Source organism: Artemia sp. Qi Xiang Cuo, chromosome 11, assembly GCF_049724085.1.
Source record: "Artemia sp. Qi Xiang Cuo chromosome 11, ASM4972408v1, whole genome shotgun sequence".
Classification (NCBI taxonomy): Eukaryota; Metazoa; Arthropoda; class Branchiopoda; order Anostraca; family Artemiidae; genus Artemia; species Artemia sp. Qi Xiang Cuo.
The window spans coordinates 36922800-36950580 of NC_142804.1; the positions used below are offsets into that span (position 1 = coordinate 36922800).

General features: G+C 36.1%; 1 protein-coding gene across 2 annotated transcripts in view; it reads right to left on the reverse strand.

Moving 5' to 3' along the window:
• ptc (protein patched) overlaps nt 1–27781 on the reverse strand; it is a 137371-nt gene that overhangs the window by 43239 nt on the left and 66351 nt on the right. For both annotated transcript variants that reach the window (XM_089096750.1, XM_089096749.1), the window contains exons 5-8: nt 25227–25394; nt 18175–18295; nt 8760–8852; nt 7251–7372 (exon numbers count right to left, since the gene is read on the reverse strand). In XM_089096750.1, the coding sequence (XP_088952876.1) occupies nt 7251–7372; nt 8760–8852; nt 18175–18295; nt 25227–25394 (504 nt within the window). The remainder of the gene's footprint in view (nt 1–7250; nt 7373–8759; nt 8853–18174; nt 18296–25226; nt 25395–27781) is intronic.

A 27781-nucleotide genomic window follows, 5' to 3' on the forward strand; every position in this document is an offset into this window, starting at 1 on the left:
AACAGTATTTTTGCGGGTCATCGACAGGGCGTGACTCCTTCGGCTGACTTTACTTTAGAGCCTTAATTTTTGAAAATACTATTGGAGCAAAAAAGATAGAAGATAGTAGTCCAATTTCGTTATACATTGCATAAAAGGTGTTATATTCAGACAATATTTTTTCATTAGAAACCAAGTTAAGAGCCTTTTAAGCTTCCTTCAGGTGGAATACACGACAAATTCTAAAAAAGTAAATTTAACATAACGAGGGGGCATCAGGATTTTAGAAATGCCTAGGTGGGACATGCCCAAAATCGATTGGGAACCACTGAGCTAAACCAATTGTTATTGAAAGAACGAAATTTTGCATGAGCCATCATTATAGGATATATGTCCAATCATCTAGTTGGCTACGTATGAGTGGATGAATACGTTTCAGGAACTGTCTCTGGCTCAACAACACCGCTCAAACTAGTGGAAGGGTTCCTAACTTAGAAGTTGAAACAATTTTCATCCACATTTTGAACTGTAAAAAAGGAATAGTTCACAGGAAGTAGTTCAGCTGCAGCTTTTATGCTTGAAAGTCGACTTGTGTTTTGTAGAATCTACTATTTCAACTAGTATGAGATAAAACCGAAGAACAAACGATCACGCTACAAGAAAAAAGTTCGAATGCTCGTAGTTGCCTGTTCTGGGCATTTCTAGACACTTGAGAACTTATGCAAGATATCGTTATCATTTATTAACGGTAGTGTAATTTATTTATGCTGCCTTTTCCAATGTTTATATTAACTTCATTCTTTGATGCACTTCCATATTGTTTATTTGTTCTTTTGCTTCCAGGTGTATTCTTTCTTGTTTTGTTTTAGGGTTGTATATGCGACGTTAAGTCCAGGATTTAATGAGAAAAAATAATCTTAAGCTCCCAGTTGTGTGAAAGCTGTTCACTCCTCTATTTTATATGCGGATTCGAAAGCTAATTTAAATTCGAACAAATGCACGAACTAGCGTATTCCAAGGCAATTGTATATAATACATCGACTACTGTAGCCAAAGCCGAATCCAGGGGGGTTAAGGATTTTGAACACCCCCACCCCGAAATATTTGTCCGACTCGTAAGAACGTAACAAAAAATTGAATATAAACAAATGTTTATCGTTTGTTCAAATTTTTTTGTAAGCCCCCCCCTCCCCCTGAAAATAATCCTGGATACGGCCTTAAAGGTACCCCTTCCCTTCAAAGATAACAGTAAACAGAGAAGTAAACAGTCGAGAGGCGGCGCACAGTTCAGAGAAGTAAACAATCGAGAGACGGCGCACAGTTCCCACCAAATGTGTCTCGCTCGCACTCCCAAACAAGCAAAACAGAGGTAGGGGGGGGGGGGGGCTGCATAGATTTTATGACCCGATAGTTCAACCTGGCTCAAACCGATAATTAAAAACTACGAATTGTCTCTAGATGATAATCGTGACTGCGAGGTCTCCTTTAGGCACGTGCGACTTTATATCCCCAACAACATCTCTCTAAACCTGTCTCTGGTCCTGTGTCAGTATTTTGGCCTTGTTTCCAATAGCCATGAGACAACCTGGAGGATAGCCCCGTAAGCAAAAGACTATTCACAAAACATCCACTGACCAGACAGTAAGTGTAAAAATCGTTCGACAGAAAATGAAAAATAAAAGAAAAAAAAATACAAAATTAATCAAGAAACCAAGAAGAGGGTATTTACAGACAGTGGAAAAGAGACAACGAAAAGGCAAAGCGGATATTTCGGCAAAGACCTCCGCCAAGCCATGCTCAATGCTAAAAAAAGGCATACATAAAACAGATACTAACTTCAAAAGAGTAAAACCGTTTTTGTTTCATACATAGGCCTATCTTTTTTTCTTCCTTTTTTGAGCGCTGAGGATTTTTGAGAGGTTTTTGCCGAAATAAATGCGTTGCCTTTTCGCTGTTTCGTTTCATAAAATACCCTCGGTTTGATTTCTAAGTTATTTTTATATTTTTTTATTCGTACCCTTCATTTTTCTTCCAACATCAAAGACAGCCAGTGTGGTCTTAAAATATGTTTAAGTGTAGCCTATAGTCATTGCAAACATGGTCTTTTTTAAAGATAAACAACTAATTCAAGACAAAGCATTAATTTTTATTGGACGCAGATAATTTCGGAGACCACACTGCCTTTCCATGACAATAAATAAAAGTTCGAATAGGGATAAAATCCTTTAAATAGACAGTGTTTCACAAACAGTGATAGAAATTTACGAAAATACCAGATATTTTGGTCACATATGCAGTGACCGTCATCAGTAGTAAAACTGTAGTCGTAAACGTCATCGGTAGGAGTTTTACTACTGATGACGGAAACTGTATATGTGGCCGAAATATCTGGTATTTTTGTGAATTTCTATCATTGTTTGTGAAACACTGTCTGTTAAAAGGATTTTATCCCTATTTGGACTTATATTTTTATTGGACTTGGACATATCTGAAAATTAGACTAGTGAAGTGTCTTTATCAGTTATTAAATTTAAAAAAAGAAGTTTTTTCAACTGAAAGTAAGGAGCAACATTAAAACTTAAAACGAACATAAATTATTACGTATATGAGGGGGTTCCCCCTCCTCAGTATCTCGCTTTTTACGCTAAAGTTTGACTTTTTGTTCCAATTATTTAAGAATGACTCAAGATACACAAGGACCGTTTAATTAGAATAACAAGTTCTTTATAAATTCAAAAAACACTTTAGCGTAAAGGGCAAGGTACTAAGGAGGGGGCGACCCCCTCATATACGCAATAATTTCTGTTCGTTTTAATGTTGCTCCTTACTTTCAGTTGAAATTTCTTTTTTTTTGTAATTTAATTTCTGATAGTTTTTTAGTTAATGCTGGGACATCCAGCTACCCCTCTCATGAAAAATTCTCTTCCCCCACGAAAACTTCTCCATGCAAAGATCCACCCTCGTAAGCACCCCCAGGAGATAATCCCCCCCCCCCAAAAAATTTAATACTTCCCAATAGCCAATACTATATGTAAGCAATGGGAAAAGTTCATAACTTGCAGCCCTTCCCCCGAGGGCTGTGGGGGGGAGGGGTCAAATCATCCTCAAAGACGTAATAACTAGATCTTTCGACCATGCTGAAGAAAATGGTTATCTCAAATTTTGATCGGACAATTTTGGGTTAGAAAGGGGGGGAGAGGGACTAGCTGCCCTCCAATATTTTTGGTCGCTTAAAAAGGGCACTAGAACTTTTGATTTCCGACCAAATTAGCCCTCTCCTGATCTTCTACCATCACTGCTTCAATATGATCACTCCTGGAAAAAAAAACACGCATCCGTAGATCTTTCTTCTGGCAAAAAAAAATCAAAATTCCACATTTTTGTATATAGGAGCTTGAAACCTCTACAGTAGGGTTCTCTGATATTCTGAATCTCATGGTGTGATTTGCATTAAGGTCACTTGATTTTTTAGGTTTATTTCCCCCTTTTTTAAAAAATTAGGCAAATTTCTCAGGCTCGTAGCTTTTGATGGGTAACATTTTATATATTTTGTATAAGCATCGAAATTCGATTCTTTTGATGTATCTATTATTATCAAGACTCTGTTTCTTACAGTTTCGGTTACTATTGAGCCGCATCGCTCCTACTTACAATTCGTTACCACGAACTGTTTGATGCCGATGACGAATCTCCACTTCCTGTTTTTTTTTTGTCTTTTTTTTATTCAGTCCATTTCAGGAATAATTTCATTGCCTCCATTCATTATATCACCGATTATTGCATTTTTGTCTAATGAGATTCCTTATTAATTTGAGTTATCAAGAAATTCAAGAGCCCACCCACCATTGAAAAAACGTTAAAAAATATCTTATACAGATCGAATAGCTTAATTAGTCAGTTCTGGCAAGGCTAGTTGCATTGGCGGCAAGACTATCAAAATAGAAGATTATCTATACAAATGAGGAATTACTGATTGCAAGGATTGCAATAACACAATTCAAATTAATCTTTAATGCCTTGTTTTTAAAAAAAGTTCTTAAAATTTTTCAAATTGACATCCGCAAAGAAGAACATTTTGTTTGAAAAGATAGCAAGCAATCAAAGCACGGCTGCCAAAACAGGAGAGCAAATACCAAGGGGCAAAAAAGGCGTTCAGGACAGATAAACACCTCTTGGATTCACAAGAGTTCAAAAAGGCTTAAAACATCAGACGACAGAAAACACTCCTTGAACATACACATACTTTTGGATAAAGTTGACCACCTAGCAAAAAAAAAACTAGGCAGCTCGTAGCAGGAGCATACACCGGAGGACATTCGAGTCAATGAAAGTCTCTAAGCATTTATGATTTTCTTCATAAACTCTTGTTTTAATGTACATAATTCGTTGTTTTGCATCTTTCGAATACTCCACCCACTCCTCGAAATAACTTATATATAAGTAGCTGGTTCTAATAGTTTCAAATAGCTTTACGCTTATTAGGGGGTATGTTTTTTTTTTTTTTTTTTTTTTTTTTTTTTTTTTTTTTTTTGTCTAGGACCTGTGCCAAACAACTATAGTCAAAATTATGCATGAAACTTAATGCAGAAATAGAACGCTCCATTAATCTTACACTTAGGGCTTCCATATCAGACACTTGGAGACACAAAACACTCCCATTTCCAAACAGGAGCCACCTAAGCGTTTTTACTCGGAAGGCGGACTCAGCTTACGGCAACACCGGTAAGAGCCTCACACCTATTCCTTTCTAGGAGCTTGGAAGAGGGAAGACTATTCCCCGATAGGTTCAGCGAATCTCACATTTTTAAACTGAAAGTAAATTTCTATCATATACCAAGTAAGCGTTGGATAGTTTATTAAGGCTTCTGACAATTTTACAATAAGTTTTTGGTTTTGACACTTTGGTTTTTGCTCTACAGAAAAAGAAAGAATAATCCAAGAGTAGGATGGATAAATACCCTGCAGATCGGCCAAAACACTCCATTCTAGAAAAATAAAATGTTTCTCATGATGTCCAAGTTCCCATAATGTCTGCCTTTTATCTGCTGATTTAACGAGTAAGTCCCTCCCAAAAACTATACCTGAATTATATATCTGATACAGGCTACTAGACATACATACACAGAGGGAGCAGGTGTGCCAATTCACCAAAATCTAGGGGTGTGAAGGCAGTTTTTTTTTCAGTCCAGAGAGGAAATTTTCAATGAAAATACCAAAATAAAAGGTATTTTTCGATGGAATACCAAAAAAGATGTAAATATCCATGAGTACCCCCAAATTGGCACCCGTGAAAGGAAGGATTTCCCCCTTTGATAAATCCGAAGGACCCCCTGCTTGATAACTGACAAAGGCCTTGGAATACACTTTTTTCGTCTTTACGACCCGCACCCCAAAGATTGAGCCTGTGCCCCATCGGTTCTACATACAATAAAAATCGCAGATACAAAGAAACATGTCAACATATGTTTATATGTCATTGGCAACTATATTAATAGCACCGAGACCTAATTCCAGACATCTCCAATAAAGATAACTTTTATGGTACCCCAGTGTGTCAGGAAGAGAAATAAAGTCATCAAATCTAAAACCGTATCAGCGTGGGTGGGCTTCACAAACTACGGAAGCCGGTACCAAACAAGGGATCAAAATAAATTGGCGCTGAATTTACAGTTCCATGTTAATTTTCCTCAGCACATATTTCATTTAGAAGGAGTACTTAGAAGATTAAACAGCCAAAGTACCGAAATTTGATCACTTTTTGCGTCTAAACTAATTTTTAAGTAGATTATTCATGTCCATATTATCGTGAGTTTGGTGTCCCTTGATAAGTGTCCCCATACAAAGTCTCTGATGATCGCTTATATTAATATTCTTTAACTGCTTTGTAATATTTCTTTTACTTTTATGAAATTGTTTTGATTATATATCTTTAATTATTAAACATAAATATATTCTACTTGCGTTGACTTTATAGTTGACCTTTCTTTCCTTTGTTTTTAAACTAAAATCCACGAGCGAAACTTGCTCGTGTCTAAGAGTACACTCATCTCCTATTTTGCATGAACCAGCCAAAATCATATTTGCACATTTTTATATGTGAGAGAAAGGGACTTTCTTATTCGTCAGGTTCAACCATGATTTAAAGAGTTTAGGCCCCTCTCCCGAAATGTTTGTCTGACTCGTAAAAACGCAACAAAACAGCAAAGTAATCCCCCCACCCCGGACAGAAATCCTGGATACGGTCCAGCTCTAGTATACAATTTCCTCTTCTTTTTCTAATTCAAAAATAGTCGCCAAATATTCACAAACTTTCTAAATTAAGATTTAAAGGATAAGCATATACTAAAATTCACTACTTTTGTAACATAGACGAAAAACATCTATTCTTTGGAGCTAATTATCTAGTATCATGTACAAAATAACAAATTTAAAGAGCATAAAAAATTCTATTTACGGTGCACATGTCAAACATGTACACGCGAAACTTCCTTCTTTTTTTACGTCTATTTGATAGTGTTACTCCATTTTTGGAGCTCATATTTGCATAATTCGTTCGATATTATAAAATTAATTTTTCATTTTACGAGTATACTTCCTTTTGGAGTGAAGGCTGAGCGTCAGCGTCAGTGACTGTTGCCGATATTAGTAAAAACAAATCCAGATTGGTTATCTAAAGATTGTTGCAAACCAAGTAAAATATAACAGACGTGCTCTGGCTAAACTGCACTCCATTTTTTGCGACAACTGTTTTACTTTACGCATGAGGTCTTTTATTTATTCTTAAAAATGGAAATCTAACTAGAATCGAGCTGAATTATTTTAAATTCGGTAAATTTTTCTTTATCTCAGAGATAGAAAAAAAAACAATTGTTGAGAATAATTTAGGGGTTCATGATATAATCTCAAAGTTGGAGGTACGGCATTGGATACTCACAGGTTATGTGTGGTCACCTCCTTACAATTTTCTTCTTCGATTGTTTTCGTTTATTACGTATTTTTCTTCTGTATCCTTTTTCACTGTTACTCCACCTTTATACTTAGATAATTTCGGAGACCACACTGCCTTTCCATGACGATGTATTTTTTGTGAATTTTCTATACACTGTCTATTAAAAAGGATTTTATCCCTATTTTGAACTTTTATTTTGCCACCTTTATACTATTTTTTTATTGCTTGAAATACAAATTAATTAAATAATGAATTAATCAATTTGAAATCTAGTGGTTAATCTATAAATACAGAAACAGTTAACTTAGCAATCAAAATGTACCTCGTTATATGTCCAGTCTTATTTTTTCTAGTTCCTCCAACGATGAGATCTTCTTGCCAATGCATATGTTTCTTTGAAAAACCATAGCAGCCACCTGTAACTTCAGCGCCAATATCTGGAACCTGAAAAAAAACACATTTTACAATCCATACCACTATACAAGTTCGTATACAGGGATAGGGGGGGGGGGGGTTGAACAACCCTAAAAAGTTTGTTTAACTTGTAAAAACGTAGCAAAAATGTATAAAAAGATATTTTAGATGGGTTTTCTTAAGTCTGTTTGTGTCCCCCCCCCCCCGAACAAAAATACCGGATACAGCCTTGCCACTATATCACATAAGACAAAAGGAAAAAATTGTCAAGTTAGAGTATGTGAATACTTGAAATTAGGTCATGTTGTCTAAAAAAAAACTAATTGGGTGAACGTAAAGCACACATTAAGCACATTCGAAAGATATTCCAAAGAAAATGGCTTATACACGCTAAGTCGCTGGGGTGATAGGATCAAGATGAGATCTGGTCGATTAAAAAAAAAAAATCGGGACCAACTCATCCAGAATCCATGCACTTAAATATCCTTTTTTTCAAATTTTCCTATGAGACTGTATCAAGCCTAGTGGCATTGTATCTGGGTCGCGTGTTCATATCTCCGCTTTTGCTTTACTTTTTTTTACTTTGTCAGGATTTATGGGTGCACACAGTTGAAACCTATGCGGTCCTCGAACAGTTCTTTGGCGAAATTCCTCTGTACAAGAATGAAAAAAAAGGTTGGCCGGCGTTAACCCCCCCCCCCCCGAAAAATATCCCCCCCCCGTGGATATATATATATATATATATATATATATATATATATATATATATATATATATATATATATATATATATATATATATATATATATATATATATATATATATATATATATATATATATATATATATATATATATATATATATATATATATATATATATATATATATATATATATATATAAGAAAAAAAAAAAAAGATTATCCCAGTATAAAGTAAATGTAACGTTTCATTTACGTGTTTTTCTAATTGTTAAGTTTTTTTTTAATACACAAGTACCAAAATTCCTTCCCCATATGGAAATTAGAAAAAAATAAAACTCAAATAAAATTCTCAAATTTGGAAAGCCTTATTTTCCACGGGGGGTATTTTCCGATAGGAGGGGGGGGTAATTACCGAGGAGTTATTTACCGAGGGGTATTTTCCGTGGGGGGGGGGGGGTACACGCCTAGAACCGAAAAAAAGATTGCTTAAAGATAATTTTAGACGGAAAGGGATATCCCCTCCAACACGATTGGATAATAAAAATGATTTAAAATATTTTGGCATTTATTAAGGTGACCGACGCTGAAGTTTTAAACTTGTATCAGTAGTGTTTTCCAGTGTTTTAGCTTCCTATGCCACCCAACGCTGCAATAGCTTTATTGCAGAATAAATACCAGATCTTCTGATTTCAGTAATAATAAAGAAATACTTACAGTTTTACCCTTTTTGTTGGGTGCTGTATCCGGACATTCGGGGTCAAATGGGTCCAGACAGGGTTTTGCTTGATACGCACTGGTTATGCCAGCCTAATAATAAGGAATAAGCGTTAAAAAAAATAATCATAGCCCAAAAATATATACGTAATAAAATATACAGTTTTGATGGAGGCAATGGGTCTTTGTTGCATAGGGCTAAGCCTTGACTCAAGTTTGGTGAAGCCGCTAATAATAATAATAACACAGTATTAGGCTCACAGATAGCCTGTTGACATGTTGTTATCAAATAAACTCGGTTTCGCTCATTAAAAACGTTATTTAATACTTTTTCGATAGATTTATATTTTAGCCCCTAAAAATGAGCACATCGATATGGACCAATCATTATGCTACTAATCTGAATGTTGGTAAGTGTCCAGATGACGTCAATTCACATGTTTAGGAGGGGGAATGTATTTTTAAGTATTTAGGGGGGTAAATTTGTCGGTTTTTCAATTTTCTGAAACAAAATACTAGAAAAGGGCATTTTGTTTTCAATCAAAACACCCCCAAAAAATGCTTTTTTCATTGAAAATACCCAGAAGAGGTATGTTTCAAAATCAAGGGGGACTGTATTATTTATTTATTTCTTGTTTATCAAAATAGCATGAAATCAAAATGTTACTGTCATCGGTGTCTTGACAATATCTTACAATTCCCGAAAACAATCCTTGACCCTGGTAGCTATCTAGTAGAGGAAAAACAATCTTAAAGTTATTTTTATGTTCTTCTGTAAAACGTGTTTTGTAACATAACACTTTTTGAATTATCGCAACTAAGCCCATACAGACTTCATTTTAAGGTATTATATTATACAGTATGAATCGTTATTTTGCGTATGATTTCAAATATATTGACAAACTACAAGGGTCGTAAAGCATAAAATAAGGGTCGCAAGGCTCGTAATGTACAAAATCAGAAGTTCGTTTGGAAGTTTACTATACGAAAAATAAAAAATAAATAACTGAAAATATGCGATATACGTCAAGCTTTATGCAAAAAATGTTCAAATTAATGTGTGAAATATTTTAAAAAAAAAAAAAAAGGCAAATACAAATAAAGAGAATCCAAGAGTAGACATAAATCTTTAATATTAGCAAAAAAAATGTCATTTATTAATAGACTACATCAGGTTTTGATTTTCTAAGCTGTGCTAATCAGGTTTAACGGTGTATTTGTTCCCTGCTACAGATTTTTGTTTCTTGATATTAATAAGAGCCTATCCTAGAAAATGAGCGAATTTAAAATTTCAACGGGAAGAAATTTGTTTGTAAGAAGTGAATCTAAGACGGACAGAAATTACTATGGATGCAGATCTGAAAACTAAAAGAACCAAAATCACAATGAACAATAAAATCAAACTTAAAAAAGAAGAAATTATTACGAACAAGGGTGCAAGTGCCACCCCTCGATTCTCTCAAAGGGATAGAGTTCCATGGATATTTTATTGAAACTAAACAGACTGCTTATACTCAAAGTTTGTTTTTCTAATCGATTTTAGAATATTCTGGGAGGAAAGAAAGCAAAAGGGAAGAAAGTTATTTGAAGTTTGAATTGTAGTTATCAAGTATTTTGCAGTAGGGCATCAAGATATGGCTAATTGTAGAAAGAAAAAGCCAAGACAGATAGTCCAAGTAATTGAGAGGCAAATGTTTAAATGGCTGCACGGGTAAATGGCGGGATTAAGTATGACTCTCTTATTGTACAAATACTTGATTGGTTATCACCAGCCTAACTAGAGTCTCAGGCAAAAAAAAAAAAACAGAGATTAAAAAGAGAGATTTAAAGGGAAGAAAACGGAGATGAAAATAAGGCCTTTTTGAAACAGTAAAGATAGATGAATTCTGGAACAAATTAGTGTCACATTAACGCTCCTCGACCCCCCTACCTGAAAATGCTAGAGATATATGAGCTGTAATTAAATGATAAAAGCAAATTGATTGCCATCGATATATTGATATCGAGAAAATGAATTTTTAAAGTGTGAGGATTGTAGCAAATTTTGTTACAAGACCATTCAGTAATAAGGTATGAATGACTACGAATCAAAGGATGCAACGAACATCTGTACAGAGTTTGCCCGAAAAGTAATAGGACTGATTTTCTTCCGATGTGACTGTACTTCGGAGTGTGCACGCGCCGGCTAAATTCGATAGAGGGCGTTCCTAGCTAACGAACGAGCAGCTGGTCAGTTGTCTCCGAGCACCTGGAGAGTCAGGACAGACATTTTTTGCGTGACGTGTTTCTGTGAGTGATGCAAGCCGAAAATGCAGCGTTCGTTAGAGCAGAGGTACGCGATTATAAATTATGTGTTAGACTCGGTAAATCTGTGACAGAGACGTTTGATATCATCAAGCACGCTTACCCAGATGTTGCTTTAGTAAGAAGTGGTGTGTTTCGGTGGCACCGGGTCTTACTGGAGGGCTGGGAATAGGTCGCCGATGAAGACCGTGCTGGAAGACCTTCGACTTCGACAAACACCGACAATGTGACTCGTGTGCACAAAGTTTTGAACTCAGACCGTCGACTAAGTATTCGTTTAATCGCCCAACAATAAAATTTACCAAAATCTGTTGTTCATGGTGTTGTTACGGTGCATTTGAACATGCGCAAGGTGTGTCCAAAGATGGTCCCGAATGTGCTCACTGACGACCAGAAATTGAGGCGCGTAAAAGTGTGCCAAGAAAATTTGAACATGTGTGAAAATGACCGCCAATTTTTGAATAACGTAATCACAGATGACGAGTCCTGGATCTTTGAGTATGATCCCAAGACAGAGAGGCAATCTTCCGAGTGACACACGTCGGCGTCTCTTCGCACAAAAAAAGGGCAAAAATGAGCAAATCCAAGGTGAAAACGATGCTCATTGTCTTTTTTGACATCAAAGGCATTGACCACCATGAATTTGTTCGTCCTGGACAAACCGTCAACGCCAAGTTTTTTTGTGAAAGTGCTAAAGAGACTCAAACGAAGGATCGATCGGGTCCGACAAGACATCGCAGCCGACTGGAAGTTGCAACACGACAACGCCCCGACTCACACCGCCTTTCTTGTGAACAGCTACACCTGACCATGTCCAGCATCCCAATGCTTCCGCAGCCACCCTGCAGCCTAGATGTGGCCCACAAGACTTTTTTTGTTTCCTCGCCTGAAAAGGCCGGTGAAAGGCAAGCATTTTGAGGGGACAGAGGGGATCCAAGCAGCAAGCACCGCGGCTCTCAAGGCTATTCCTGAGAATGCATGTCATGACGCCTTCAATGCTTGGAAATCGGGCTGGCTGGCAGAACTGCATTGACGCAGAAGGAGCCTATTTTGACAGATTTTAAAGAATTGTAACGATAGGCTCAATAAATGTTTTTAAATCGACTCAGTCCTGTTACTTTCCGGACAAACCCTGTATGTGCGAGGTCGCGAGGGAAGGGGTGTTGGAGAGCCCAAGAGAAAAAATAGTTCATATTCATCTTTACTCTACTTGGTACTTCAAAAAGAAAGGAGAAACAGGTGACCTTTCTCCTTTCTCATCACCTTTCTGAAGATGATTTTTCATTTTGATTCTCTTCGTTTTCATTTTGGCATTATATTCCAGTTTTTTGGTTTTTGTGGGTTTCTTTTATAGTATTTTGACTGCAAAATTCGAATTCAGCCCTTCAGGCGTATTGATGGTATTTTTTTCAAATAAATATCTTATCTTACTATACCTAGTTCTATAGTTTCTATAGTCTTATCTTAATAAATATCTAGTGTTCCACCGAGGTACACAAATCATCTCTAAAATGCTTGATAGCTAACCAGACAATCGTGATATTAATTTCAGTATTTTCATACCACGGAATTTTAAATGAGAGATGGCTATACACTTAGAATATAGTACTAAGGTTCTTTTGAGCTTCTATTAAATGGTACCATTGTGTATAGCAAACTAATTTGGATGATAAGACTTGTTTATAGCTGCCAGTACAATGTCCGCCTGGGCGTTAAATGTAGTCTCAACTCAACATGATCTGAAGATGCTAAACGTAAACCAAAGCGATTGATTTTTACCAGGTTTAAACAATAAGCAGAAACATTGTTTATTTTTTACAACCCCTAATTTTATTTTATGGGATTCCTTTCATAGCTTGATTTGGAAAAACCCAAATAGAGACAAGAAGAGTCAAACACGAGCGATTTTCCTTCGCCACCCATGGTGAAGTGTTTTAATGCTCCTCGCTCTTTAAGGCTTCGAAACATCTTAACAAACATCAATTCTTCTTAGAAATTAGCGCTATGTCCTAGTTGCCAAGAACCCAACAAGTTTTGATCGCTTAAAAAAAAAAAAAAAAAAAAAAAGGAAAAACCTTATGTTATAGGCTATATGCCATTCAACCCATAGAGCAATTGAGCGGATATTTGGACTAAGGATTGTTCTATAACAAGAGTTGTTCCTGGAAAAAAAACATAATATGAAGCGGTAAAATAGTAAAAAGCCAAATTTCATGTGCAGTAAGTTTCAGGAACATGGCTGCAGTGCGATTAGACATATTCCAGAGGTTTAGACATATTTACAAATAAAAAAAAAAATCTGTGTATGAACTTTTTGTGGTTAATTACGGCATTCTGTGTTTAATTTGCTTTATTATTGACGACCAGTTGTTATGATATCGCAGGTCTTATGAAAAAAAAGGCATGAATAAATCTTGGTTGTGGAAAGCGCATAATAATTTACCTGAGAATGCTATTCCAATACCGAATTTCATTTTTTTTTAATTCCCTAGCTCTCACTTTGTTCATCCAACTTCTTGTATTTTTATTTTTAAAAAATAAAAAATTGTAGGACCTACACGTTTACTGTTATTAGAAAGTGATCCGTCTTGTTTTGAGTAGTTTATTTATTTTGTTTTCTTTTTGCGTAGATATAGGCTATATTTGTAAGTAACCTGAGGCGGCTTCAAGGGGGGAGGGGACACTTTCCCCGGGAGCCGAAATTCCAGGGACACAAAATTTCAAATAAAAAATCTAACGGTTATAATCATTTTGTAGTTTGCAGTTGTCAAAGTTTTCTTAACAAATAAAAATTTTGCTAGAATTTGACCAGAAAATTTTTGGGAGACAGGGGGGAGGGGCGCTGCTGAATATTTTGCCCCAGGCACAAGAGAGGCCAGAACCGCCACTGTAAGTAACAAGGTTATAGGCCCGCTACCTTTTTTTATTTTAATAACTAAATTAAGGATTGTAAGCATTTTTATTACTTACAAGCTTTCAAATATTTGATTTTTACGTAGCGGGTACAGGTAATTTTGAAATCATAGGAATACTGTTTCAGGCTACCTGTAAATAGATATTCAATTACATTTTGGGTCTACTGGTTGTTGCGAAAACTCCATCGAAATTAAGAACCAAAGACATATTTTTGTAATGTAATCGTGAATGAATTAATGTTACTAAATTATTTTAAGTTTTTGTGAAAACGGTTTCCCTTTCCAATACCACGTTGAATTAAACAGAGAAAAAAACTATTTTTAGTAAAAACAATCTAACATCAATTACTTCCTGTGTGAAGCTTAAATTATTCATCAGGTCAAAAAATAAATAGATTTACCAAATAAATAGACTTTTCTAATTAGACTTGGGTTTTTTCTAACGTCGCGTATTATGAATATAATTTATGGCAATTTGTGGGTAAATTATAAATTTGAAGGGGTCAGAAAGCCCTCTCCGGACTTATATGGTCGTTGGTTCGATACGATCACCCTTGCAAAAAAAATGAAAGAAAGAAAAAAACAGAACAATAAACACGCATCCGTGATCTTTCTTCTGGCAAAAGTTACAAAATTTCACGAAGGCCCAATCCATGTCTCTTGTTATTTTACTCTCAACTTGGAAATGATCGTCAGGAGTAACATATAATTTCTAGAAAAGCAGATTGAGGTATATGACAATCGTGAGAAATGTGATATGAGCAAGGCTGTAAGCTTAGAAGATATTTTATCTAGCCAAGCCTTTTGGAAGTTCTCAGCAACATTTGGGAGTCCACCTCACTAAACTTAGTTTGAGAATAGGCTATCCCAACTCATGGATACAGCTGTACATGCTGTGTATCAGCATATTTGAGTTAGTGGATTGAATATTGTTCTTCTTCTCGGCCATTTGCGAAACAATTTTCTATGTTGGATCTTCTCTGCTGGACGTTCATCGGTAGATACCAGAAATAGCCGAAATACGTAATATCGTTTTCGATATCGATATTTAGGTTTCGATATTCGATACCGATATTTGGTCCGATATATCGATTTATAATATCGCTCAACACTATTTGAGTCATATCCAGTATTTTGTATCGATAATGGTCCTATCCACATCAGTTGGGGGGAGGGGTCCTGCAAGATGGTTTTTCAATAGCCCATACACAATACAGCCATTTTTGATATGATTATTTTTTACATTTTAAAGCGAATACGGTTAAAATGAGTAATTTCGCCTGGGCATGGTTTCGGTATCAGAACAGCATAATGCCACAGTTGGTTAGAATAATAAAAACAATTATAGAATTTAGCAGGAATTGATACGGCATAAAATGAAATTTTTCTCCTTAATAGCAGTTTTGAATAAAGCGAAATCATAGTATTTCAAAATAACCTAGAGGGCATGGCACCCAATCTGTGAACGCCCGAAATCACTCCAGAAAATTAAGTTGCTAACTTCGCTCTCAAAGTAACGCCGACACTATGGGTGGTCCAAAACTATCAACCCATGGGTATACAACCCATCAAGAAATAAGGTAAGTTCCTTTAACAGCTTACTTTACTCTATTACCGACATAACTCTATTACCGACTTTTAGATGACCCCATACATCCGGAAAGAACCGTGAAATCTCTTTATAAGAAAACCCCCCAGGATACTGAGAAAAACATATTCAAACAAAGATTTATCATCTCAGGTTCACACAGGGGTTTTGAAATAATTGAGTTTACGAAATTACTCACTTTGGATGAAGATAGCCAAATTTCACTGGGATTAGAGGGATTGCATTTTTAAGGGCAAAAACAGGTCGGAAGTTAATTTTTTATAGAAAAACTAGAATATCGAATGATTGGTCTTAGAAAAAAAAGACCTCAGACGAAATAGATAGCAATCAGCCTATACTGTGATCATGTTTCCAACATAAAGTTTTAATAACTACAGATGCAGCTAGCCAGTTACTTGCATTTGTGTTCGACGCAATTTCTAAAAAAAAAAGTTTCAGGCTGATTCAAAGCTATGACTATTTGTATTTTAGGTCTAAGCTGGCTTCTTAAAAAAAAGAAGAGAAGGCTTTAATGAATATCAAACTGTAAAGCCAGGGCCGTATCTAGGATTTTTTCGAGGTGGGGTGGGGGCTACAAAGGAATATTTCCCGGGGGAGGGTACAAAAAACTTAACAAGACGCGTCAAAAGTTTGTTTGTATCCATTTCTGTTAGTTTTTTAAGAGTCGGAAAAACATTTCGGGGGTGGGGGGGGTCAAACCCCTACCTACCCCCTGGATACGGCCTTCCGTAAAGCATCTTAGCGCTGAAAAAAAAATTGCTAAACTTAAATTGCTTGAGCTAGGTCATCAAGACTGAAGAACATCAAATTATCAAAAAATTGCATTTTCATTTTGAATTCTAGCCAGACATGTTATATCCCATAGATTTTCGCCGTTAAATGAACTTCAAGAGAACAAAGAGAACAAACGTACTGTTTTCAGTTCTAGTTCGAGCATGTCTGGAAAACATTCAGACCCAGTTTCGGCTTCTAGTAGAGACTTTCAATAGAATAAAAACTCTTCGAGATATTCAAATCACTCGATTGGTGACCACCATGGCTAAAATTACTATTAGGCTATTGAGCTAGTCCACAGGTAATTGGGTATCAACTAAGACGGATATATTACATTTTGTAACAGGCTCGTCGAACTAATTCATTACCAAGGGCTGTAGTAGACATTAAAGTGGTTAAAGACTGCAGTGTGAAGTACTGTATAAACACTTTTAAAGAATGCTTTCATAACCAAATGCATAAACAGTAAAAACAAGAAGCGCTTGTCTGTTAAACGGAACAAACTCAAGAAGTGACGTTACGTTAATTCTAATGAAATATACCGAAACATAATGATAATGTAGTGCTATAGAAAGAAAATTCTGGAAACTACGACAAAGAATTATGGAAAGCAGACCGCGCAGAACACATCACATTAAATACCAGACTAAATTTAACCTAACCCCTAACCACCTCTATATATTAAATATTAATTGAAATATACCTACATCGTAGTTTTTTACTCAAAATAGCAAATCATAACCGATTCCAGAGAGGCAGACCGGTTTTGTCAGATCTTAGACAGCTTAATTCTTGAGTGTGTTCCGTTTAACAGACAAGTACCAAATAAGATATTTCTTGCTACACAGAAAAATTTAAATTTTAAGACTAAAAATTAAAGCTTGGAGTGGCAATGATATATCTTGCAATTACTCAAGAATCTATACAACGCCGTCATCTTCAATGTGAACATAAAGCATAAGTTACTGACAAGTTTTTATGGCATCCTACTTATCCCATTCTATCACACTTTCTAGGGCTATAGTTAGAGAAAGGTTGGGATGGCTATGACACATTTTGAGGATGAATGATTGCCAAAGATCGTTCTTCTCGGCCATCCACCCAGGGCCAAACGAAAGCAGGTCTTCCCCGAATGGGATGGGAAGATGTTGAAAGGAAGGATTAGGAATCCTTGGGGAAGGTAGAGGGGTAAAGAGGGGAGCTTTGAATAGATTGGGATGGAGGAGGAGTTTGAGCAGCTGTGTCGGCCTCAGGCGGTTTGTTGGTGCAATGAGTTGTTAGAAATAGTAGTAATTTTAAGATATCACCTTCTCATGCTTACATTTTATCGCATTATATTTCATTTATCTTGATAAAAGCATTTTATTTTCCAGCGTATTTTATATAAAAGCGCTTCTTTTTATATTCTAATTTTCTCTTTGGTAAATCTTAAAATCAATTTTGGTCCTTCGAAATAACACATATTTGAATATTCAAGAACCATTCAAGACTCAACAAATCAAGACCAAAGCTTCTCAGTAAGTTGGATTCTGAAATCACCAGTCTACGTCGTTCATACCTTCAAAAACACCAATAGCCATATACCAATAGCAATAGATAGTAGGAATAGATCTATGTAAAATAAAAAAAACATAAATTTTTTATAATCTTTAACTTGACAAGCTTCATCTAATCTAATGGGGAAATAGTTTTCCCAAAAATCACCAATTTCCCTAGGTGTTTTCTTATGTCCATCAAAGCCTTTTAACTGAAACTTTTAAACCATTAAAACCTTTCAACTTGGCATTTATTCTCTAAGATAACTTTGACTTACTCTTTTCATAAAATCCTCCAAAGAAGCAAAGGGAAACCCATTTGTCCCAGGAAAATCTTTCATTAAGTCCACCATGCGAGCTGGATGAAGATTGGTCCACTTTACATTTGGTCCAATTAACCTACAAAAATTACTAACCATTATTGCTTTTTTTTATTTAACAGTCAAATTAACTCCGGCCGGGCAACTACTGATTGCAATTGTTCCAAATAACCAAGAAAATTTAAAACTATCATTCAGAACGGTCAACTTCAAATAGCATATATTCTGCTGTCATAGGACAAACACAACATGTTAAGAAACAGGAACTAACTTTTTTGGCAAATTATTTGAATATACCTCCGCATGATTCAGTTTATGTGTATTGGCAAGAAAAAGGACATCAATGACGTCAATATAGCAAAAATTCTCCACTAACAGAGTAAATGGCAGACTTATTGCATATCAAAACCAAAGTTAAGTCTCAAGCTAGTACAACCTGAAGAAGCAACGTGACGTAACATGTGTTGTTAGTTCCGTCAACCGCTAATCAAGCAAAGTAATTATTACCCTCATTAGCAGCAAATAATGGGGCTTATTATTATTATTGTTTCAAAAATTACATCAGCTTTTATCCAACATTTTTTCTTACTCTAATTCATGTATTTTTCCATTGAAGATGGCAAAGCAAAAACAATTATAATAATTAGTATCTGTAACATAAATTAAAAAAAGAACAACAACGAAAATGACGGATATACGACTAACATGTATTTAAATGGGTCATCTGTGGCTATTATGACCTGAAAACACTAATGACGGTCAATAAATACTATATAGGCTAAGTTTTTTTTCCGGTGTTTTTCCATGACCATTCGGGACTGTTAGGCAGCAGGTACGATTTTCTTTTTCTTGACATATATAGAATTTTTTTTTTATGATCATTTGTGACTCTTAGACAAATAACAATGACAATCACACCTCTGCAGAGCGATCCCTTTCTCTGGACATTAGTCCAAAGGAACCCTCTAAAAATGAAAAAAAAATAGCCTACGAAGTACTTTTACCATTTAGTCCCCCTCCCAGAAAAAAAATAACCTGATCCCCTCCCCAAGGGATGTCCTTGTGTGCGCTGATGTTAATGACCCATATTCTATATAAGCACTTACAGCTGCATGGTTAACGTCGTCTATAGGCCCGTCATAGACTGAGCCTTTAACCTAGGCATGAAATGAAACGCGATTTCAGATCGCATTCTAGTAAAGAGCGAACATCAGCCTATTCTAGGCGTTTTCCCCCGCGGAAAATCCCCCTATTTTGAGATAGCCATTTTGTTCAATATATTCCAAAGGTCAAAAACTGTCCATCCAGGTTAGACACCCCCCCTTCGAGCCCCCGGGGCTAGGGTTGTAAGCCATGCAAGTTGCCTATTGTTAAGATATAAGGTTTTTATGGGAAGGGTGATCGTATAAACTTGAAGCACCCTTTTGTGGGGGCAAATACCTCAAAGAGTGCATTTTAATGCACTAAACATCCTAACTCTCATTGAGCATTCAGGTAAATGCATAATTAGTTCTAAGGAAGGGATGGAGGTAGAAATTGATATTTAACCCCTCTTGATTTCTGGGAATATTTCTTGCCCACACTGTTATTATGAAAGTATAGATGAACATTAAACACCCAAATTATCGGAATTTATTCCGTATAGGAGGGGGGTTGTCCCTTCCTCATCCCTAGCCTCCCCCTTGTGGTGGTAGAAACTTAGGAGGATGCTTATTTGATCGGAAATTGAGACTTCTAGTCCGAGAGGTCCCTATTTTGGACTTTCTCTGTGGCTGCTCAATCTTGTGGCTGCTACCTCCCGGGAAGTTATGATGTTGGTAGACTCCAGGATGAGAATTTGAGAGAAACTTTCCAGGAACAGTTGAATACTAATCTGGAGAGTTTAAAATTTGACAATATGGAAGATGGATGGAATAATTTTAGGAAAACAATTTGTGAAGTTGCTGATGGTGCATTAGGGAAGAAAGCTAGAACTGCAGCTAAGAATATTAGTGAAAAGGCTTTATGTTTAATAGAAAGAAGAAAGGACTTGTACAAGAATTATATGAGTGATAGATTGTATGAAAACAAAATAAATGTAAAGAAAGTGGAGAAAGCATTAAAATATGAACTAAGAAGGTGTGAAGTGGAGGCCATGGATAAAATTGCCGAGGATCTGGAAGATGCAGCTAGACGGCATAATAGTCAAATATTGTACTGGTACGTTAAAAAATTGAGAGGGAGTAGTCAATTCGGACTTGTCCCAGTTAAAGATAGGAATGGGGTCGCAATAAGCGATAAGGAAAAAACTAAAGAGAGATGGGCTGAACATTTTGAGAACTTGCTTAACCGAGATAGAGTTGCAGGAAAAAATATAGAGGAAAAAGAAAAAGTTTGTGATACCTTGGACTTCAAGGAAGATCAGTTTTGTGAGGAGGAGTTAGCAACAGCACTAAAAGGATTAAAGAATAATAAGGCTCCAGGTGCTGATAGGGGGGTAAATGAGCTTCTTAAATGTGGTGGCTCTGAGGTTAGAAATAAGTTACTGAAGATTATGAATATGATTTTTGAAAAAGGGGAAGTACGTAACGATTTTAGGAAAACCTTAATTAAGCCACTTTATAAGAAAGGTGATAAAAGTGACTGTGATAAATATCGAGGCATTAGTCTGGTCTCTGTAGGTAGCAAATTACTTAGTAATATGATACTTTTTAGACTGAGAGATGCCATAGACAAAGTTTTAAGAGAAGAGCAGTGCGGTTTTAGAAAAGGTAGTGGATGTGTCGACCAAATTTTCACTCTTAGGCTAATAATTGAGAGGTGCCTGAGTTTTCAAACACCTTTGGTCCTCAGTTTTATAGATCATGAGCAAGCGTTCGATTCTGTTGATAGAAGAGCTTTAGTAAAGGTTTTATCCTTGTATGGTATACCAGACAAATACATTAAAGTGACTAGTGTTATATACGAGAATAACACTGCTGCGGTTAAGGTAGGAAATGAGGTTAGCAGCTGGTTTTGCATTAAATCAGGATTTAAGCAGGATTGTATTCTATCCCCCTTTATAAGGATTATTTTGATGGACTTTGTTTTAAGGAGCACAGGAAAGGCAATGGGAGACCACGGAATCAAATGGGGAGGAAAGTCTCCTGGACTTGGATTATGCTGATGATTTAAGCATCCTAGATGAACGTGTGAGCAAAATGAATGAAGTTTTACAGGTTTTGCTAGCTCGGGGTGCTAGAACTGGTTTGAAAATTAATGTTAGGAAGACAAAGTCACTAAGGATAGGAATAAGTGAAGATGGAAAGGTGATGTTGGGTAATGTAAAGATTGATCAGGTGGACAGCTTAATTTACCTTGGTAGTATTATTAGTAAAGATGGTGGGAGCAGTGAAGATGTTAAAAATAGAATAGCCAAGGCTCAGGGTGTTTTTTCATAGTTAAAAAAAAGTCTGGAAGAATAGGAAGATAAGTCTGCAAACCAAGATTAGAATGTTAGAAGCTACAGTGATGACAGTGGTCAAATATGGCTCTGAAGCATGGACGCTCCGAAAAGCGGATGAAGATTTGCTAGATGTTTTGCAGAGAAATTGCTTAAGGATTGTTCTGGGTACCCGGTTGACTGGCCGTATTTCAAACAATAGGCTATACGAAAAATGTGGTTCAATACCGCTCTCTAGGGCTATAATGAAAGAAAGGTTGAGGTTGTTAGGGCACGTTGTGCGGAGGAAGGATGACAGATTGCCAAAGATTGTTCCTTTCGGCCAACCATCTAGGGCTAAACGGAAAGCAGGTCGTCATCTTCTGGGGTGGGAGGAAGTCACAAAGAAAATTGCAAAGGAAACGGGAACTTCGTGTGCGAGTGTAAAAAGCGAGGCTTTGAATAGATTGAGGTGGAAGAGGAGTACGCGTAGCTTTATTGGTTACAGTCGGCTTTATGTTGCGGTGAGTTGTTAGTAGTAGTAGCTCAATCTTGCCTGTGGGGAAATTATCCAGGGGGAATTTCCCGCGGGGGATATTTTCAGAGGGGAAGCGCCAGCTCCCCATCAGCCCATAGTAGCAAACATAATATTTTCCTTATGATTTTGCTGAAAATGTTCAGTAAAAAAAAAAAGGTTGAAAATGGCACGAAAAAAATTCTTACTAGGATTCAATTCTATAATACATATTTTTTCCATCAGAAAGAGATTCCCTAATATATTCAAAAGATCACGGAAAACCTAGAAACCCGTCAAATCGAAATAAACAATTCATCAGAACGGTCAGGATCGGCAATTCTACATTTTATAATTCCTCTTCAAAAATTAAATAGAATCGTATTTTTAGCATAGCAACATTTCCTTATTCTTTCAGAAGCACTAGTAGCCCACTGGATTGTCTTCAAGTGGTGATTAAGGGCTTATTCGTTTTTTTTTGTTTTTTTTTTAATTGGGCCTTATCATCTAATATCTGATGATGCCAACGGGTAGGATACAATAGGGATACAATATCCAGTCAGCTAACCCATCTTGGTGCCAGATCTGTTCGGGTAGAATCTACTTCAGGGTGTCATCTGTGGGATGGATAGGGGACTAGAAGGCTGAATAGACTCTCTTTGGATTCATCTTGTATTGCGAATGGAAGCAAATTGTTTGGTGTAAACCACAGTTTATATAATTATCCAGTATGATCTTTCCCTATCTCACCCATTATAAAAACCCGGACCAAGGTGCGAGTGCTCCAGAGAACGTTTTTGCAGATAGAAACATAGGCGGCATCAGATCTTTTCACGGGTAGACAAGTCAGACTGTGATCTAATCGGAAACAAGTGGAAACCCGCTATTACGAATAATGCACTTTGTTGGAAACAATCGGAAACAGACTAACCCGCTAATGCAGAAAGAAGTGGGAGGAGCTTTTTGTTCGCACCTAGAACGAAGACCAGAAATGATCTGCGATAAGCTTACTGGATAATTATATGAACTGTGGTGTAAACACAGTCCCAGATAAGCTAGTTTTCAGCTCCTTGGCCCCTTGACGTAATTAGACATAGCCCATCCTTCACTCGGGGCACTTCCCCTGCTCAAGAAGCACTATCAAATTGTAATCACTGCGTGAGGATATTTTTTGTTCGTTGTAAGTTTTAACGTTGCTCTTAATTCGTTTTTGAAAGAAACTCTTTTCTTTGCATTGACTGGCATTTAACCATATCGTTTGTATGCGATAATTCTTGATACCAAGCCGTATTCCAAATATTCTATATTAAAAAAAATACTATAGCAAGTTCATCATCTTCTTTACCTCAGAACAAATTAACGAATGTTCGATTCATATCCAAAATGATAATGAAACTACCATGAGGGTACATAAATGGAATCCAGGAGAAGGATGCTAACAATTGGTTTACCTGTGGTTCATAATCAATTAAAGGGATCTGGGGAAGAGGTTTCCTGCTGACTGGAGATTACTCGAAATAGATTAAAATGCGGAATGCAGAAATCATTTGTCTTAACAAAACAATCGTTCGAATGTATACAACAGTCTATATTGAGCACCCATACCCCCTAACACCGTCAGTGTAATCAATCGAATCAGCTACTTGGGTGGGCTAAAACCTAATCTATCCCCGAAATTTGAGATAGGACGCACATAAAATGTAAATTTGGGAGCACTGTTCAGCTTGCCAAGGAACAAATTTACAAATAGCAAAACTAGCACTGGGCTATTATTTATTCGAAGTAAGATGCTAATGGGACATTTCCGGAAATGAGCAATAATTGGGCCGGTTTTTTTAATGCAGGAACTTGTATTCCAAATTTGATGGTTTTATTTTATAAAAAAAAATTATTCAGAATTTTATAGGATTTCTTTTTTCCATTCGACCAAATGAAAGTTGCGTGCACTTTTTAAAGATTTATTACCCATGGGCAATGCTATTACCTGTCACATTCATTTGCCTTGGCACCTCGTTTCTATACAATAAAAGCAAAATAATGTTGATAAAAGGGGATAGATAGGGGGAAGAGCAGTAAGAAGACATTTTTCCTGAAGCAATGTCCTTAAGACTCTAATAGTAGTAATAAAAAAGAAAGCTGTTCATTAAGAGCTTTGACTTTCGAGTTTTCATGAAGAGAAAATAAATGGTTATTTAAAGGTTAGAGCTCTTATTGTCAGGGGTGAAACAAGTTCTTCCAAGAGAAGGCCCTAACAAGAGAAGAAAATCTTGAGACATCCAAGATCCTAATCCAGGTCCAAAAATCACATTTAACATTTAGAAATGATTTAAATTAGCTTGTGCATCCAAACATGATTGTAAATATTTGTTTTCCAAACTCTAGAAAGGATAAACAAAGCCAAAAATTCGGCCAGTGACATATGGTCGTCCTAAAATTGGAACTTGATCGACATTAATTCTGGTTAAATGTCGCTCATAGTCTCTATCCAGCGGTTCTGGAAGCATTAGAATATTCAGCTTGATTGTTTTTAGTTGAATTGTAATGTTGCATTTATAACTCTTATTGGGTACTTTTTAAATCCTTTCCCAACAATTAGCTAGTAGGGTTCACATTACCTAGCTACCGTAGTTAGTATTAAACAGTTTGAAATACACATCTCTAGGAACTCAAATTTTGCTTGAGGATTTTAATGAAGTCATCTACTATGCCTACTTAATATACGATTCTAATTGAGTTACAACCTTCCTATGAAGAAAACGTCTATTTGCTTCTTAACTGTCCTTCTAAGCATAAACATGTTTACTCAAGAAACTGCAATGAGTATTCCAAAGAAGTTATCACCATGCCCAATTATGACTCGCCTTCATCTTATAGTACAAGAAGGTAATTGACGCGACCTAATACAGTCAAACTAAATAGAATTAAATAGAACTAAAAAGAACTAAACTAAATAGGGAGTAGCGAGAATAAAAGATTTTGTTAACATATTATAAATATAACAGTTGCAACATATCCTGGCATTGTAAACTATATAATAATAAATGAAGTTTCTCTGAAGAAAACTAATTATTTTACCTAAAAGTAGAAGTGACTTACGGTATTGCAACTGGATATTCTGGACCTAGAAGCTTAGACCCTTCCCAAAAGCAGTCAAGTGGAGTGATAAATGTGCAAGGAGATATGTTCTCGAATATCTGATCCAAAAAAGGAGAATCAAACAATGGAAAGTTAGTTGCGACACATAAATCTTTCAGTCTCCAAGTTCTGTAAAAGAAAAAAATATATTATAGAACTTTTTGTGTAGGACTCAGCACCAGCCAAAACAATTAGCCAAAATACATCTGGGAACTCGTAGGTTCCCAGTTAAGCGACAAGATTTACAGAAATTAAGTCTAGCCTTTATTTGTATTTTGAGGGATATGCTCCTACTTACTTCATAGCAATTTTTCCGTTCGACTGGGAACATTAATTTTTTTTCAAAGAAAGTAGTCCTTAGTGGGAAACTAATGTTGCACTGAAACATAAGATGACTTACGGAGAAGCATATGAAAAAAATGAAACATATTTCCCATTTACATTAATATCTGGTGTACAAATGTTCCAAATACTGTCAAAACTTCCAGGCCCGCTCATATTTATGATGATAACGTTACTCTTTTCGTTTAATAATTTTTTTTTTTATTTTTTTTTTAGTAAATAAAGTATCTCTTGACAAAAAACCTACATTTCAATACAGGAAATCGATTAAATCCCGCGAGTAGATTCTCCAGTCAAAAAAAAAAATTCCTTTTCAAGAACCAGAAGCTTAAGTCTTATCCTAATCTAACTTTATCGGATTACATCACGACGTAAGCTCTTTTATGACTGTTCGCCTGGTCAATTTTCAAAGGGGTGTACTATATCCCTTTGAAAAACACCTGCTTGGGAATGATTAGGCTATGAATATCTATAGAATTCTGAACAAAAGCAGTAGAATAGCTCCTGTTACAGTTAGTTTTCATCACGGAAGACTGCGCTGCATGTCATCAAGATACATGTTCACAATATTAAATGAAACAAATTCTCGTCTCTTAAACCAAAGGGGATACCTTTCCCTTCTATAAAAATTGGTTGTGCCCCCATGAGCTTCTCAAGGGTCTTAATCCACTGTCCACGTTTATAATAAAAATTTTACTTGATAAAACTTAAAATAACCCATGCGAATGGGGGGATGGGACACATGATTATCTTCCCAAAAAAACATATAGATACTTTAGGCTATAATAGCTCTTGTCATTCCTTGTATTTTCTCGTTTAATTCAATTTTCCCTTCTTTTTAAATTGCTCCCTCCCCCCCCCCCTATTAAGTTCCTGCGCGTATACCTGATTGGGACACAGAGAGACAGAGAGAAAGAGAAAGAGACAGAGACGTATGATTCTACTGTTGTCTTGTTTTCCAATTTTCCATGTCTTTTCAGTGGTTTGTGCTGAAGTTTTTGTGTAATACATATTTGATTGGGTTCTGCTGAAAATCAGATTAAGATGTCGAGTTGGTATTTTTATGTTGATTAAGATCGTGATGTTGATTTTGTTCCGGTTTTTTGTAGGGATGTATAACTTCTTGGATGAGACACACCTTAAGGGGTAAACTCAAATAATTTAATCATCAATATTAAACCCTCTTTCAATACAAGAGTCGTTTCGATACCAGGCAAGCGCACAATAATTTGTTTGGAGGGGGATTCGAATTTCGAAACAGATAAAAAACCGGCGAATTGTGTGAATAGTGTAAAAACTAAAAAAAGATGCACAAGAACCAGATTGTGCACGAAAATTTTTAGAAAAATCTCTTTTGACGTTGTTCATTGCATCCACGAAATGTATGGCTATTCACAACCAAAAACGCGCAAAACTAACCATATTTCAAATACAACAGTCTTTTATAAATAAACCAACAAAATTAGGATTATCCGAGGAACCTAGAATTGTCTAGAGCACTATATATAAATATAATAGCCTACAGTAGAATCATTCCCTATATCAACCATTATACAAAGCCGGACCGAGATGCAAGTGTTCCGGATAACGGTTAAACAAGTATAAACATAAGCGACACTAGATTTTTACAAGGGTAGACAAATCAGATTTCACTTGAACGCGAAACTTGGCTTCACTTTTGTACCACTAAATTTTAAAGAATCTAATTTTAAATTAACTTATAATTTTAAATGCAAAAATCGGTAATTAGTAGTACAATGTTATGATTATATGTTTTTAGAAATTACAAGTAGGTTTCAAAGGCATTTTGAGAAAGTTTCTGTGAAAATACGTGTTCCTCCCGAATGGGAGAAGCTGCTTGTACGCGCCGAGAATGTAGTAGCCAAAAATCTACATTATTTATATACAGTGGTCTAGAGTAACCAAAACACACGTAGAAATAACGAGAAGTAGGAAGCATCAGAAGTCATGATGACACTCGTATAGTTGCAAATTTTGCTTACCCAACTATAGTTTTTCGTCGGTTGCGCACGCCACTGAATAATAAGTTTCTAGTCTTTGGTCGTGACTCTTTTGGTACTAAAAATACGTTGAGGATAATAAATTTAAATTTACACCTTTGTTTCATATTTCAATTCTGATCTAAAATGACTATCGGGCGGCAAAAGTGGTAA